General features: G+C 46.5%; 4 protein-coding genes across 4 annotated transcripts; 1 reads left to right on the top strand and 3 right to left on the bottom strand.

Moving 5' to 3' along the window:
• Positions 1-932: 932 nt before the first annotated feature.
• JR316_0013254 (F-box/WD repeat-containing protein pof11) lies at positions 933-4,112 on the bottom strand (the record flags this gene model as incomplete). The annotated part of the gene is made up of 8 exons (XM_047898866.1): positions 933-1,002; positions 1,067-1,145; positions 1,209-1,395; positions 1,470-1,577; positions 1,629-1,740; positions 1,797-2,297; positions 2,348-3,038; positions 3,110-4,112. 8 exons carry the CDS (start codon positions 4,110-4,112, stop codon positions 933-935), a joined length of 2,751 nt encoding a protein of 916 aa, XP_047742414.1.
• A 1,454-nt stretch (positions 4,113-5,566) lies between these two features.
• JR316_0013253 (uncharacterized protein) lies at positions 5,567-6,456 on the bottom strand (the record flags this gene model as incomplete). Its single annotated transcript, XM_047898865.1, has 3 exons — positions 5,567-5,925; positions 5,978-6,395; positions 6,448-6,456. The coding sequence occupies 3 exons, from the start codon at positions 6,454-6,456 to the stop codon at positions 5,567-5,569; spliced, it is 786 nt and encodes a 261-aa protein (XP_047742413.1).
• Positions 6,457-6,894: 438 nt separating this feature from the next.
• JR316_0013252 (DNA replication licensing factor mcm4) lies at positions 6,895-10,247 on the top strand (the record flags this gene model as incomplete). Its single annotated transcript, XM_047898864.1, has 8 exons — positions 6,895-7,162; positions 7,221-7,338; positions 7,400-8,079; positions 8,129-8,946; positions 9,006-9,121; positions 9,174-9,267; positions 9,335-9,610; positions 9,672-10,247. The coding sequence occupies 8 exons, from the start codon at positions 6,895-6,897 to the stop codon at positions 10,245-10,247; spliced, it is 2,946 nt and encodes a 981-aa protein (XP_047742412.1).
• A 202-nt stretch (positions 10,248-10,449) lies between these two features.
• On the bottom strand, positions 10,450-14,446 carry JR316_0013251 (2-hydroxyacid dehydrogenase-like protein; the record flags this gene model as incomplete). Its single annotated transcript, XM_047898863.1, has 12 exons — positions 10,450-10,564; positions 10,619-10,762; positions 10,818-11,350; positions 11,409-11,591; positions 11,661-11,714; positions 12,193-12,243; positions 12,294-12,398; positions 12,455-12,547; positions 12,723-12,776; positions 12,832-12,909; positions 12,957-14,367; positions 14,430-14,446. 12 exons carry the CDS (start codon positions 14,444-14,446, stop codon positions 10,450-10,452), a joined length of 2,838 nt encoding a protein of 945 aa, XP_047742411.1.
• Positions 14,447-14,687: the final 241 nt, after the last annotated feature.

The following is a 14,687-nucleotide window of genomic DNA, read 5'->3' as shown; positions in this document are numbered from 1 at the left end:
TATGCCGGCCATATAGACTTGCTAACAAGTGATTGATAGCATCAAAGAATAGTCTTGCTCCTCAGAAAAGCAAGGGGATGTGGCAGTATAGGCTTTTCTATGCTACTGACACTGAATCTAGATTCAGTATTTCATTGATTCCCCTTAAATTTGTTGGACGCTCTTCTATTTTCCAATACACCATCATCGGACATTGCTGTCGTTTATTAAATTGACCGCATTTACCACGGATATAATATCACAACAATCTCCCTCAGAGCATCAAATCTGGGTGCTAAGTAGGAGTATATGACCATGGTAGCGGTTGAAATAAACCTGACCTGACCGACGGGTGTATCGGGAGGCGTTAAGTCGTACGACTTCAAAATGAGGTTCCACTGCCTCGTTGCAGAGCTGGCACCTCACTTGTACCCCTTGAAGTGCTGTTGTTCCACCATTCATCAATAAAATTTGCTCGATGTCTACAATGACAACTCTCAACTGACGAGCATTAATATTGTCACCTGTAGACATTCATGGGACCCGAATGAAATTGATCTCTGTCGCTGGCATCCCAATTTCGCTGTTAATTGAGTTGCAACTTATAAATTATCATGATTGGAAAAGAGAGTTGTGAGTGGTACTGATCTGGCGTCCTATGCAAATCCGACCAAGATATATAGTAATACACAGTTTTGTAGACATGATGATGTACAACAGACAAAAGCGATGATGTTAGTCTACATGAGTTTTGTTCGCAGAAAGACAAGAGAAATGTAATAAAACAAAAAAGCAATAAAAGACAAGAGGTGTCGCATGACATATTACAGTGATAGTCCAAGAAAGTCCGATGTTTGAAAAATTGGAATAAATAGTAAAACAGCATGTGGGTATCAAGAATAATAGAAATCAAGAAAAACAGGTTACGATCAGGCTAGATCGAAGGTTAAATGTTAGGTGAACAACGCAGTGTTCAATTGCTCAGAAAAGTCCAAGACGACAATTTTGCGGTCATGAGATGTGCTGCGAGTAAATATGAAGTAAGACTTGACCTCTGCAGAAGAACCAGATGATTGAAACGCCATACCTAACTATGCGTGAGACATCGAATTTGACGTCGAATATATGGCTGGTGTGGTTTCCCTTGAACTCTCGAATCAATTTCCCTGAGGATAAGCAAACGCTGAATATTATGGCACACGAGGATGCATACGAAAAAAGAAGCGTACCACTTCCTAAATCCCAGAGCTTGACAGTTTTATCGTAGCTGGCGCTGACAAGGCGTCCGGTACGAGGGTTGAAAGATAACGCGCGAACAAGGGCGTCGTGGCCAACCAATGTTCGCAGGCAATCGCCAGTGGAAGCACTCCAAATTTTGATTTTACGGTCATTGGACCCGGACACAATTAAGTCATCCTAAAGTGTATCAAGGGTGAAGTATTAAAAAGTAAGTCATACATAAAAAAATTCTTCCTTTGCACGGTTATCACCTTGAATTCAATGCAAGCCAGTCCACGATCATGGCCTTCAAAAGTTCGTAGTCGCTCGCCGCTCTGTATGTCCCATAATATCATCTTCCCGTCTCCGCTAGCACTGACCTGTGTTGGAGTTGAAGATTCAGCTCTAGAGAACATATATAAAGTACGTACAACTCTGCCACTCTGAAGACCGACAGCATTAACAGGACCTTCATGGCCTCGCAAGGCGCGATGAAGCTTCAGAGTTTTACGGTTCCAAACGCGGATTACTGCATCCTTGGAGCTAGAGGAGAGCAGCAATCAGTGAATATAATACAAAAAATTCTTTGTACAGCGCACCAGCTGACTATCCACTGCTTATCGATGCGGAGATCCAAAACTCCTCCGAGGTGGCCGGTTAGCACGTCCCTGACAGTTGCTATTACCTCCCTTTCGCTCTCATCCTTGAAATGTGAATTCCCATTGCGGAGGCTTGTATCATCATCATTAGATTCCATGATGGCCCCAAGATGAAGGTCCCACACGCAAACAGAACAATCGCTGCTACCACTGACCATGAACCCCGTCCTCTGTCGTTTGGACTCTTTTACATAGACGCCCTCACGGTGAATCGGATTTCGCTGGGATCCAGTGAAATCCCCGTTACCCTCTTCTTCTGATTCATAAGAATCGCACCAATCACGGTCCCAATCCTTTTCAAATTTTAAGCATAAAACGCTACCCCGATGCACACCTGAGAAGCTTCCGAGGAGAGCACCTGTCCGCAAACTCCATACTTTAATGGTGCGATCCCGGGAGCCAGTAATTATGCGACGCGAATCGAACTCCAGGCAATAGACGCTACAAGGTGATAAGCAATTGTTTGGTGTCGATCGAGGCAATCAACATACCTATCGGTATGGCCGGATATCTTCATTGGTGTCGGTTCATAATTCGCTTCTACTTGCAAATCCCCCCTGTCGGCGTCATACCTACAGCCAAATGGGCTCGAGAGATTGATACTGTCATAGATAGCACCTCTCCGTCGCATGAAGTCGCCAAACGAGTTTGATTCTTTCTTGATGGGAATGCGAGATGCACCTGACCATCGACGATCCAATTCTAGCCTCTCACGATACAGTATTCGCCAGTCTAACCTAAGAGGCGCGCAAGTTACCGGAGCATCGACAACAGGAGAAGAAAGTCCAAGAACACGCTTGGCTTTGGGTTCAATGTCGGTTAAGTCAACGTCCCACGTCTTGCCCAGAGTAGCACTTGCATTGCGCGCCAGCCCCTGGGGTAGTACAGTCGCATTCGTCGCTCGCCTTAAGTCTATGTTCCATCTACTAAGAAATAGAGAACGCCATATATGATTGTCGCTTGCAAGACGGCACCAAGTCCGAGATACTAGACGGCAGGATAACAAGGCACGTAACGCATCATCTGGAACGGCGTCAAACTCGTTGCCGTTAATACTGTTTCTACCGGGCGACAATTGGTTTTTCAGGGAACTTTTGGTGTTGCTTGGGGATGGAAGGGGAGGTGGGCAAATTAAAGTAAAGATATGCAACGCAAGCTCGGGAGGAAGGAGAGATATTATATCTGGTTGCCAATAAATAGATACATTACGTATTAGTGTCAGAATAATGATCGGTATACAACATGCGACATACCGATCCCATGAACTGCTCTAACATCAATAAAGCACGCTTCATCATCGATTAGTTCTCCTTCCTCTCCATCTAAGGGAGGTAATTCCGAATAGTCGATGTATTCAGAAAGATCGTTTCTGCTCCCATTCCGGCTGGAAAAGAAGTTGGGTGTCCGGGATTTACCTTTACCTTTGTTGGCAGAACCTGGCGTCCAATACACAGGCGAGTTTCTCCCGCTCGTTGCCGCGTTGGGGGTGTACCACGATTGATTTACATGGCGGCGAGGCATAGCAGACGGCGATGGCGCCCTAGAAGAAGGAGGTGATACAGAGGGTGACGTGGCGTTTGCAGAGGACAAACCAAACATCGTCCTCCCAGGAGTCGATAATGCGTCCCATATGCGTGGAAGAAAGGATTTCAGCGACATGATACCCTGTGATGGTGATTGAGGAGAATCACTGGTACTAGTATTTGAATGGTTATAGCCAACGTATGCAGGTCTGCCTCTCGAGAAAGACATGGAGGAGGAAAGAAATCTTGAGGGATAACTTCCAGGAAGCGATGGGTTTAAGTCCGCCTCATCAATGTCTACATCGATTATTGAAAAATCGACAGTAGGTACAGGGGACGGAGGCCGTTCACTGTGGTTGACCATATTCACTGAGGCACTCCCCAGCTCAAAAGCAGGTAACAGTGACTCCGTGGCCTGGTGAAACGAGGTATCAACGGTACCGCTAGGCAAGATGGAAAGCATGCGAGAGTCGGCTGTCGGGAGGAAATCCGGAGATGTCGTTCTAGAGGCAGGTTGAAAGTTTATGCGATGTCCATCCAGTGCCAAGGTAAACGACGACGAAGACGCCGCACGATTGTGGCGTTGGAGGAGGCCTTCGATAGTGCGACTAGGTGCATCATAGGAGCTCGAATTTGTCCTGCGTGAACTGCCTGGCCTCTGTGGATGTTGTCGGCGATTATAATAGGCAGAAGGAGGAAATGTGGGATGTGTGGATTGGCTTGAAGATGCCATTGACGGCGAGCAAAGGAGTTGCTCGTCGTTCAAGAAGGAGCCGGTTGAATGAGACTTTCAGGGAAGGCCGTTACTTTAGGTCAAGTCCCGTGATCGGAGCAACCTTATTTATATACAACCAAGCACGCGTACACAACGCGTCTCGGGCCACGCCGCGAGTCGACGCGTCTCTGCAAGTTCTCCTGTCCTCAACAAGTCCACGAGTCTACAGCACGACCCAGTTCCGAACGGCAGTGCGGTACTGTGTGTCTACAAGTTGACTACCAGCATCCATTTTATAACAGTCTTCGGACTCTGAAACATGTAACGTAGTACATTCAAGGCCGCGCTTCACCAAGTCCCGAGGGTCGAATAGTATTCCGGTTCTCCATAACATTCGTTTGTCAGCTATTGGCGGTTTACCATTTCTCATTTACCCTTACTAGGATTGGCTTACGCAATTCTGCATAAGGCAATGAATCGGAGACTCCTAAATCCCATCAATTCTGGCCATTGAGCCTAGGAGGCGACATCATATGTTAGAAAAGAGAGAGCACGTTAATTCAACGAGTCATTTGGTACATTTTATCGGTAGTCTCTTGAGATCATGATGTCGATCTGTTAGATAGTTAGTGGCCACCGCAAACCCCAACCAATGATATGCTGCTGGTACCTCCTGATCGATCTTTACAGATTGCATGAGATTGCAAGCCTTCAGATTTAAGCTGGATCCAAGCGCTTAGCCAGACCTCAGGGGCTGTAATGTATTTTTTAAGACCGCGCTCGCCAAAATCTGGCAGCATCTGGGAAAATATATGGTAAAGCTACGCCTCATTTCCTGATCAATGGATACTTAGATGTCAAACCTTAATGCTACCTCTGGCGCCAGTCAATGATCATGAGGTTGAAAGTTCCTCAGCCACATAAGTTAACGTCAAACTCTGGTCAGTCGTATATCGGTCCTGAGGAACGTGTTGTATAGAATTTTCTCACACCTAGAGAGACAAGAGAAAATAGCAACATCAGAATTACACTGCCATCATAATGGACTGTCTTAAGTTGATCTCATGCTTTCTTGGGCACTTCAGCGCCCGTGAAAATTGTTCCGTCGACCGCGGTACTTTCCTAGTGGTAACGATCAGGATTTCCCCTATCAAGCATGCGCAAAAGTTTCACACACAGCTCATTCTATGCAAACCATCAGAATCAACTTTTAACATCAATAAAATACAAATATTATATGATGTAGCCAGAAACCTTTGAGCCCCCATGAACAGAAATAACAAATTTGTTTGCAAAATCGTCTATCTCGGACACCCCTTTTGGGCGCTTTCCGCAATAAAGTTCGTTACTTTGCAAAGTTACCACTGTCAATTTTTTTTGTTATTCTGCACATTTCTGTATTCAGGCGGGCAATCGCTCATGTCAGAGGGTAACATTTGGATATCTACACTGTCAGGCATGTATTGTCAGGATCACAAACTGAACATTGTTAGCCGCTTGGCGATAAAATATGTCCAATAGAAGCCAGAATTATCAGACGAGGGTGTTCCGAGAAGGTTGTCCAGCATGATGCCCAGGCACCAATCGGAGTAAAAAGCGCTCAAGACGATGAACAACGCGATGGTGACAAGAAAGCCGGTTGCGGCGACTTTGCCAGATTCCCCACTACCTAAGTAGCACGTAAGAATCATGGAAATGATTCCAACGACCAGTGATGCCCCAACTACTGAGTAGAATGCAATAGTGAGGCCAAGGACAGTTTCGGATCGATCTGTGACTTTCACGACGAGGCTCATAAGGCCAATCATGCCTGCAACCATACCAGGGATATCTGACTGTAATTTAGCATGTGCTGAACAGTTTTATACAATAAATATGCTCACAAAGGACGAGCCACCAAGCCGAAGTTTTAGATTTTAGCTGAATATCATCATCCGGGTTGTTGATGACTAGAATAGCAACGTGCAGAGCGGTCATGCCACTCAACAACGACATGCTCAGTTTCCACACTGCAATTACAAGGAGTTGCCATGTATTTTTGCATTTTATCATGGTAACAATCGACATGATGATGCAGAGCGACACGCCAAGGGATCCGAGGATGATATCGAATTTGGAGTTGGCTATCTTTGAAAAGGGCCAGAGCGGTTTCCGTCCGAACCACAGACAGGCGATGGTATAGTAAGTAAGGACATGAGAGATGAAGCCAAGAAGTCCAAATGGTAGGCTATAACAGTGAAGCTCCTTGAGGGGTATATCTTGCTGTAGCAGGTCGTCTCGGAGGTGTATCCTTTCTATCGTCTACAATGAATGTCGACATAGTGAATTCACGAAGACAGTATAGCAAACTGACCAGTTGCATTTCTCAAAACTCGCCAAGTATGCCTGCAAGCTTGCCCAAATGCACCCAGCTTCGAAGTTGGTGAACGAAGGTATGCGGCCAAGGGGTGGTCAATGAAGTCACGCTTGCCTCCACTTTCTTCACATGAGGAGTGAGGATGGTGGCGCCACCTGCTTTTAATCGCCATCAATCCGAAAAGCTGTGCAAAATTTCAAGTGAGATGCCCGAAGTCAAGCCCTGACCAAAGAGACATAAGATTTGAAAGATAATATGTGCACCATGGTGCTTCATCCTATTGGTTCTTCAAGGACATGGAGAAGCATAAAGTAAAGGGTCAGAGGAAGGAGACACCGTGGGAATATATGTATATGACCGGCCCTAAGTTCAAAATTGACGCGTCGCGTCGCGTCGAAGCTTGTTCTACCTTGTTACTATTGTGAACTAGACGAGCCTTCCAAAATGTCTTCGCCTCCCGCTCTCGACTTTCCTTCCTCAGATATGGACGACGTAGACATGGCTGACGGTACTGCGAACCAGGGCACCACTCAGCAAACTTTCCCAAATGCACCCCCACCTGCGGAGCCTCTTTTTCTCGCTGGAACGCCGTCTGTAGGCGGAACACCAGCCAGTCAACGGTACGCGAATCCCGCCACCTCTCCTTTACGTGGGGCAACAGCGAGAAGAGCAGTTGGCTTGAGCACTCCGAAACGTACTCCGCTCTTTCTTGGTGAGTACTAGTCCAGTTTGTGGAGTATGAGTATTGGCGGTATTGAACGCGTTTATAGGCGGAGAAAGCTCTTCGCCAATGGCATTTCCTTCATCATCACCAGGAAAGACTCCTACTAGGCGCCGTATGCCATCATCCGAACGCCCGCAGGACTCAGATCCGCTTCATTTTCCATCGTGCGTGATTACAGAAATATACATCGTGCATCGCGATTGAGTCAGATACTAGTACTCCTAGAACTCCTGCTGCTAACAACACGCCCAAAAACCGTAGAGGAGATATCCATTCATCACTTTCTATCACCCCTAGTGCTCCAGCTCGTCGTTCTGCCCCCCGAGATCCCACCAACCTCAATTCAGATAGCACCCATCTTGGCATCCCTGGCTCATCTGCACCCAATCTTTCAGTTCAGGCGCCCATGACCGATGAGCCTGACGAGATTCGTGCCATTTGGGGAACGACCGTTAATTTGGCTGAAACTATGAAGGCCTTCCGCGATTTCTTCAAAGGCTTCAAACCAAAGTACCGCATCTCTCACGACAGAGACCTCGGACTCAAAACTCGCGTCCTCAGTACACCTGCAGAAGGCGAAGTAATCCTCTATGAGACGTATTTCAGACGAATGCGTCAGACGGGGGAAACGAATCTCAATCTCGATGTCAACAATCTTCTCGCGTATCCTCCTTCGAAAAAGCTTCATACACAGCTCTCCAAATACCCTCAAGAAGTTATACCCGCTATGGATCAAGTTTTAAAGGATATGATGATTGAAGTCGCAGAATTAGACCAACAAAACGGTGTGGAAGGCATGCAGAGCTTGGAAGGCGAGCAGGAGATCAGCGATATCATGGGGAGGATCTATAAAGTTCGACCATTTGGGATCCCCTCCGCCAACATGCGCAACTTGAATCCCACTGGTAATTTGCTTTCTTTCATCAATGAACGGAAAGACTTACTCTCTATCAGACACCGACAAACTTGTGTGTATCAAAGGCCTTGTCATTCGCGCTACTCCTGTCATCCCCGATATGAAAGTCGCCTTTTTCCGCTGTTTAACATGCTCGCATACTGTTCAAGTCGAGATTGACCGTGGCAAGATCGAAGAGCCGCGACAATGCCCTCGCGATGTCTGCGCCTCAGTCGGCACAATGTCTCTTCTTCACAACCGATGCGAATTTGCAGACAGACAGGTCATCCGCCTCCAAGAAACCCCCGATGCTGTACCTGACGGCCAGACTCCGCATACAGTTTCCCTTAGCGTGTACGATGAGCTCGTTGATGTTGCCAAACCAGGAGACAGGGTTGTCGTAACTGGCATTTACAGGAGTGTCCCCGTACGCTCTAACCCAAGACAAAGGACCCTCAAGAGTTTATTCAAGACCTATCTTGATGTGGTACATGTCAAACTTGGTTCTGGTGGAACCCTTGGGCTCGACAAAAGCACGCGTCCAGCTGGTGGTGATGGTGTTCCAGGGGTTGGAGGTCTAGGCGACGGCGGCGATGAAGACGAAGAGAGGGAAGGCCGACAGAGCCGGAAGGCTGAGCTTGAGGAAAAAATCAGACAACTCAGCCAGCGGCCAGACATCTATGACTATCTTGCGCGCTCTCTCGCCCCGTCTATCTGGGCTATGGACGACGTCAAGAAGGGTATTCTCCTACAACTTTTCGGTGGAACGAACAAGAGCGTAGCGAAGGGCGGAGGACAAGGTGGTCCGAGATACAGGGGTGATATCAATGTTCTTCTCGTTGGTGATCCTGGTGTTAGTAAATCTCAGATTTTACATGTGAGTGATATTTTCTCGAGCGTAATCATACATTTTGGACTCATGAATCTCTTTGGTAGTACGTGCATAAAATTGCACCCCGAGGTGTTTATGCTTCAGGCAAGGGCTCGTCCGCAGTTGGTCTAACAGCGTACGTTACGCGTGATCCTGAAACGAAACAACTCGTCCTCGAGAGGTAAGAATAATTGATTCTGTGAAACAAAACATCTAATCATGCTCTCTCATAGTGGCGCTCTGGTTCTCAGTGATGGTGGTGTTTGCTGTATCGATGAGTTTGACAAGATGTCGGATGCCACAAGAAGTGTCCTCCACGAAGTCATGGTAAGTTTGGAACCACTGATTCCATACATGTAGTAAAATTTTGTTCATCAATAAAATTGGCATACAGGAACAACAAACTGTGTCCATCGCCAAAGCCGGGATCATAACAACACTCAATGCTCGTACCTCAATCCTGGCAGCAGCTAACCCTGTTGGATCGAAATACGATGTCAATCTGCCTATCACACGAAACATCGATCTACCCCCGACATTGATCTCTCGGTTCGACCTTCTGTATTTGGTCCTAGATCAAGTCGACGACGCCCTTGACCGACGACTTGCCCAACACTTGGTCGGATTGTACCTTGAGGATGCTCCTGCTCAGGAGTCAAACGAAAGTTTGGTTCGTATCTGAATGATCCTTCTTTGTCGGTCGCGTTTGTGCTAATCTATATTCCCGATAGCCTTTACAAGAGCTCTCAGCATACATAGATTATGCCCGCTCAAGAGTCCATCCTGTGATTACAGAAGAGGCGGGAAGCGAACTCGTGCGCTCGTACGTCGACATGCGCAACATGGGCGACGACCCCCGAGCGAGCGAGAAGCGCATCACCGCAACGACCCGTCAGCTGGAGAGTTTGATTCGGCTGTCCGAGGCACACGCCCGTATGCGCCTTTCGGAGTTCGTCGAGCTGTCGGACGTGAAGGAGGCGAGCAGGCTTATGCGCGAGGCTATCAGAACAAGTGCGATGGATCCAAGAACTGGCAAGATCGATATGGGTCTGCTTAACACTGGTACCGGCACCGGTCAGCGGAAGATGCGTGAGGATATGAGGAAGGGCATCTTGAATGTCCTTGAAGGCGCTGCGAAGGGCAGGGGCATTAAGTGGGTGGATGCTGTCAAGCTTTTGGGTGACCAGAGCAGTGTAAAGATCGACCCTGTCGAATTCTCCGAGGTCATCAAGGGACTTGAAAATGAAGGTGTTATCAAAGTTGTCGGAGAAAGAGAGAAGCGGATGATCAGGAAGATCCAGGAATAAGGTGGAAGGAATGGATGGTCGTTTTGTTTTGTTTTATATACCTACTTCATTTTTTCGGCGCTTGCTTGCCTGACCCTTACTCTGTTTTATGTCCAACTGTATTTTATTCTCTGTACAACCTTTGAAGCAACAAAAATAATTCGGAAGACCTTTCAACCTCTGCCCAGGACGCAATAAAATCGGCCAATGGTGTTGGTGACTCCTACTTTTCGACCACAAATTTACATGTTCCTGATGCCTCCAATTCGAGTAGGTTATTGACTGTAGTCTCTGCAATGTTTTGTAAAGCTTCAGACGTTAAGAAAGCTTGGTGGCCTCTGTATAAATGTGAGTACGGACTCTTGAGTGGTGTAGAACAAGGTTCAGCTCACGTCATAAAGACATTGTAGAATGATAACAGGCGAGCAAAACTATCATCTGCGATAACCTTCGCACTCGAATCCGCAAAGAAATAGTTGGATTCACGTTCATAAACGTCTAAGCCGACCGCGGAGACATGATCTGTCTTCAAAGCTCTGATGACAGCATAAGCCTCAAATTTAAAAAAATAGCGGGACATCAGCGGCGCACCGGATTAGAGCGTATGTATCTATTAGTCCCCCACGAGACGTGTTGATCAACACCACGCCCTTCTTGGTCTTTGCAAGGTTGCTGTCGTTGATGATATACTTCGTGCTCTCATTAAGAGGACAATGAAGGCTGATTATATCAGAGCGGGTGAGAAGCTCATCCAAAGCCTCGACGTAGGTTATACCGTATTCCTCAGCCAACTGAGAAGGATAAGGATCGTAGGCGATGACATTTGCGCCGAATCCCTTGGACAGAATCTTTCCTGTTAACAGCCCGATCTTCCCTGTGCCGATCAACCCAACGGTCTTTCCATGAATATTGAATCCTAGGAGACCGTCAAGAAGGAAGTTCCCTTCTCGGACGCGGTTGTAGGCTTTGTGGTATTTGCGGATAACCGTCATGATCATTCCGACTGTAAACTCTGCGACTGCTTCGGGGGAGTATGCTGGCACGCGCGCGACCTTGATACCATGCTTATGAGCGGCTTTTAAATCGACATTGTTGTAACCAGCGCAACGTAGTGCGACAAATTTCTGGGGTATTTGAGTTAGTTGAATGGCCACTAGCAGGAAGCAAAATCATGAAACCTACCACCCCAATGTCAGCGAGTTTCTTGATCACGATTGCATCGCAGATATCGTTGACAAAGATGCAGATAGCATCGTGACCAGCAGCCAAAATAGCAGTTTTTTCATCCAAAAGTGGATCCAGGAAGGTGAAGGAGAACTCCTTTCCTTCAGGTATGCTCACTTCTGTCAAGGAAGCCAAATCATACTAAATGGATGGTTAGATGTGCCTCAATCATTCAGAACCCAGTACACAGGACGCTTCAGTAAAACATACCTTCTGTGTCCCAAAGACCGCGACCTTCATGACGATGGTAGTAAGAAGGATTATCTGGAATCTCCATTTGTGGATGCATTCAAATGTGAACAGCGAGTTATCAAAATCAGGGGCTACTATTTCGAGCTACTCAAGACCGTGATTGTTGAGGTGATTGCCGTTTCCTTCTTGGCGGCTCAAGCAACAGCGTCATCGACTCGTTCACTACTTTTTGGCTCATGCATTTTTTAATACTATATTGTTATGAAGCACTACGATACGAACATAGGATACATATGGATGATAGATTAGCATGAGATAGTATACTGTACAATGATGGTGCACGAAAAGCATTAGAACAGCAATAAATGTATGCGAAAACTACCAGGAGAAGCGATGAAGAATCGCGAAAGCAGTAATATAGTGAGTAGGTTTATCCATGTGTTGAATAGTTTAGATAGAATATAGAGATTTATGGCAAACTCCTAAGCTGACAAATAAACAAACTGAGCAATAATTCCAAAACGAAGAAAAAAACGGTGGAAGAACTCACTTGTTCGATGGACCAATCGAACGTAGAAAAATCACCGTCCATGATAGGCGACTGTGTGAAGTGAGATGAGTTGACAATATACGTCTTTGCAAAATTCTTACATCGGGAGTAGAACAGCGTTGTGGTTTTTCAGGTGGAGGGAGGTCAAAGTCGGCAGGGACCTTAGACCAATCGATCCTGGAGAGATCGTCATCGAGGATGGGAGACTAGTTGTGAACCATTGAGTTAACAGTGCGTAATATTAGCGGACAAAATGTTTTACATCAGGATCAGGGGTTTTTGACCGTGGAGGTGGCGAAGATTCGAGAGTATTGGGCCAATCCAGATAACAAAAATCTCCCTCAATGACGGGAGACTAGGTGTGAGGAGAGTTAGATCATATTATTGCCGATTGCAATTCAGGGAAAGAAGGTAGCCGTGCTTACGTCTGGAACAGAAATTTGTAATTTGGGGGAGGAAGAAGAATGAAGCTCGGGATGCTGTTTGGAGGTTTAACGCGAAGTATATTTTGGGGTAAACAAAAGGCTCACACTTGAGGGGAGAGGTTGCGATGTCGGGGGTGAGGATGAGTGATCGGCAGGAGGCTGAAATGAAATAGCTATTTGAACATCTGGAGCTTAAATAATGAGCATAACCTACATCCAGCGAAGGAGTTTGTGATACGGGGGGCAAAGGTGATGAACTCGGGTCGATATCTCCAGAAGCAGAAGGCTGGAACTTCGAGCAAAATGAGTAGCTTGTAAAACGAGTATGAACATTCCTACCTCCAAGTCATTCAAGTTAGAGATATCCCAGTCAAGAACTGGAGAATCAGAGCGAGGCAGAGATGCATGCCAATAAAAAAAATCCAAATTGTCGCTGAACCACGACAAATCCGAAGGTGTTAAAGGATGACCGCTTCCGGAGATGTAAATTGAGTGCATCGGTAAGGGGATACTCTTCATCGGATGGTCTTCTGTAAAAAATTTGCTGGCTTCTTCTTGCCTCTCAATCACCATCCTCTTTAAACCATCCATAGTGATCAATATTGGACCCGACGTTGTGATTTGCAACTGGCGAAGTGTCTTTGCGTGCATCGACTCCCATGAATGCGTGCTGAGGGCTCGTAAGACGTTATTGTCATTAACCCCAGGACATTCTTTCAAAATTAGACTGAACCCATCCCAACAGCAAAGAAATTTGTAAAGGTCTTCTTCAGGAGCAATATTGCAGAGAGTTAGGCACCAGGCTCGAAATCCGAAGTCCTCTTGGCATTCAAGCCCGCATCGAATCAAGGTAATATTGGGTTCCTCGATTTTATTGTCAATAGCGTCTAGGAACTCGGAAACGTATTCTTTGGAGAGACCTATGAACTCGAAGTTCTGTACAAATATGGTCACAATGAGTCCTTTTATGCGATACCATGGATTAAATTCGACATTCTCCAGGACGAGTGAATGGAAGTGTCCGAGTGTTTCGAGGATGGTGAGGAATTTGTGCAAATCATATGAGTTATTTTCGAGGCATGGTAGGTTCCTAAGCGTCAAATTTTTCCGAGAGACATATTCGAAGCTTTTGTACCACCCTGGTACACTCATCGCGTCCATAAAAATGTTTGCATCCATGTCGAGGTATCGAAGTGGCCTGCTGTAAAATGGACGAAGATTTCGACAATTGGCAGGAAACGATGCTTGAGCCTTGGGTCCAATTCCTGGAAGTCTGCTTCGCAGCCTAAAAGTGAGGAGCTTCGCTGCACTGTCCCCGAAGTCGGAGACGTGCGGAAGAGACGAGTTGTGCAGGACATCAAATACCACAACTCTACAGCGCTTTATGTGCTGCACCAACAATTGCATCACACCTCGAACCCGAGCCTTTTCCTCCAGATCCTCGTCCACATCATATCCTTTCCTAACAACGTAGACGTCGATCGAGTACTTTTTCGATACCGTAAACCGCGTCCGCAGCTCCGTGTACACCACCGGCTTGTCGACAAAGACGAGTATTCGGCTTGAGAAATGACCGATGGATAGGGCCAATTTTTTCCACAAAGGACATACTCCCTCGATACATGCTGGGAAAAGAGTAGGGTCTGCAAAGTGGCTGGGAGAGTCAAAGTCGCTTGAACACGACGCCTGGTATACAAATTCGAAGATGCGTAGTAAGATTTCTTTCGGTAACGATTGTATGGTCTTGGGTCTGTGTAAGATTATGCTCGAATCAGAGTTAAAAGATGGCAATTTTGTGGATCTGACACATACGGTAATAATGCTCCCATTCTAGCTATCCTTTGGACAAAGAAGTCCGGTAAGCTTTTAACGTAAATTCACCTTACTGAACGTTGTATATGGGCCTTACCGGCGACTTTAATAGTTTAATAAGTACTGGTGCAGGATCTGTATACCATGCTGCTGAATCGAATAGGTTTCGCCGTTTGTGTTGTCGGTACAAAAGAAGACACAAGAAAGGTGCAACGCGTCGCGCGCGCCGCGGTGGACCCGCCAGCACTGCCACCGCTT

The sequence above is a fragment of the Psilocybe cubensis genome, chromosome 13 (genome assembly GCF_017499595.1).
Source record: "Psilocybe cubensis strain MGC-MH-2018 chromosome 13, whole genome shotgun sequence".
In the NCBI taxonomy this organism is placed as follows: domain Eukaryota; kingdom Fungi; phylum Basidiomycota; class Agaricomycetes; order Agaricales; family Agrocybaceae; genus Psilocybe; species Psilocybe cubensis.
Note: the sequence above shows the minus strand (reverse complement) of the source record. Positions and strands in the feature narration are given on the sequence as shown.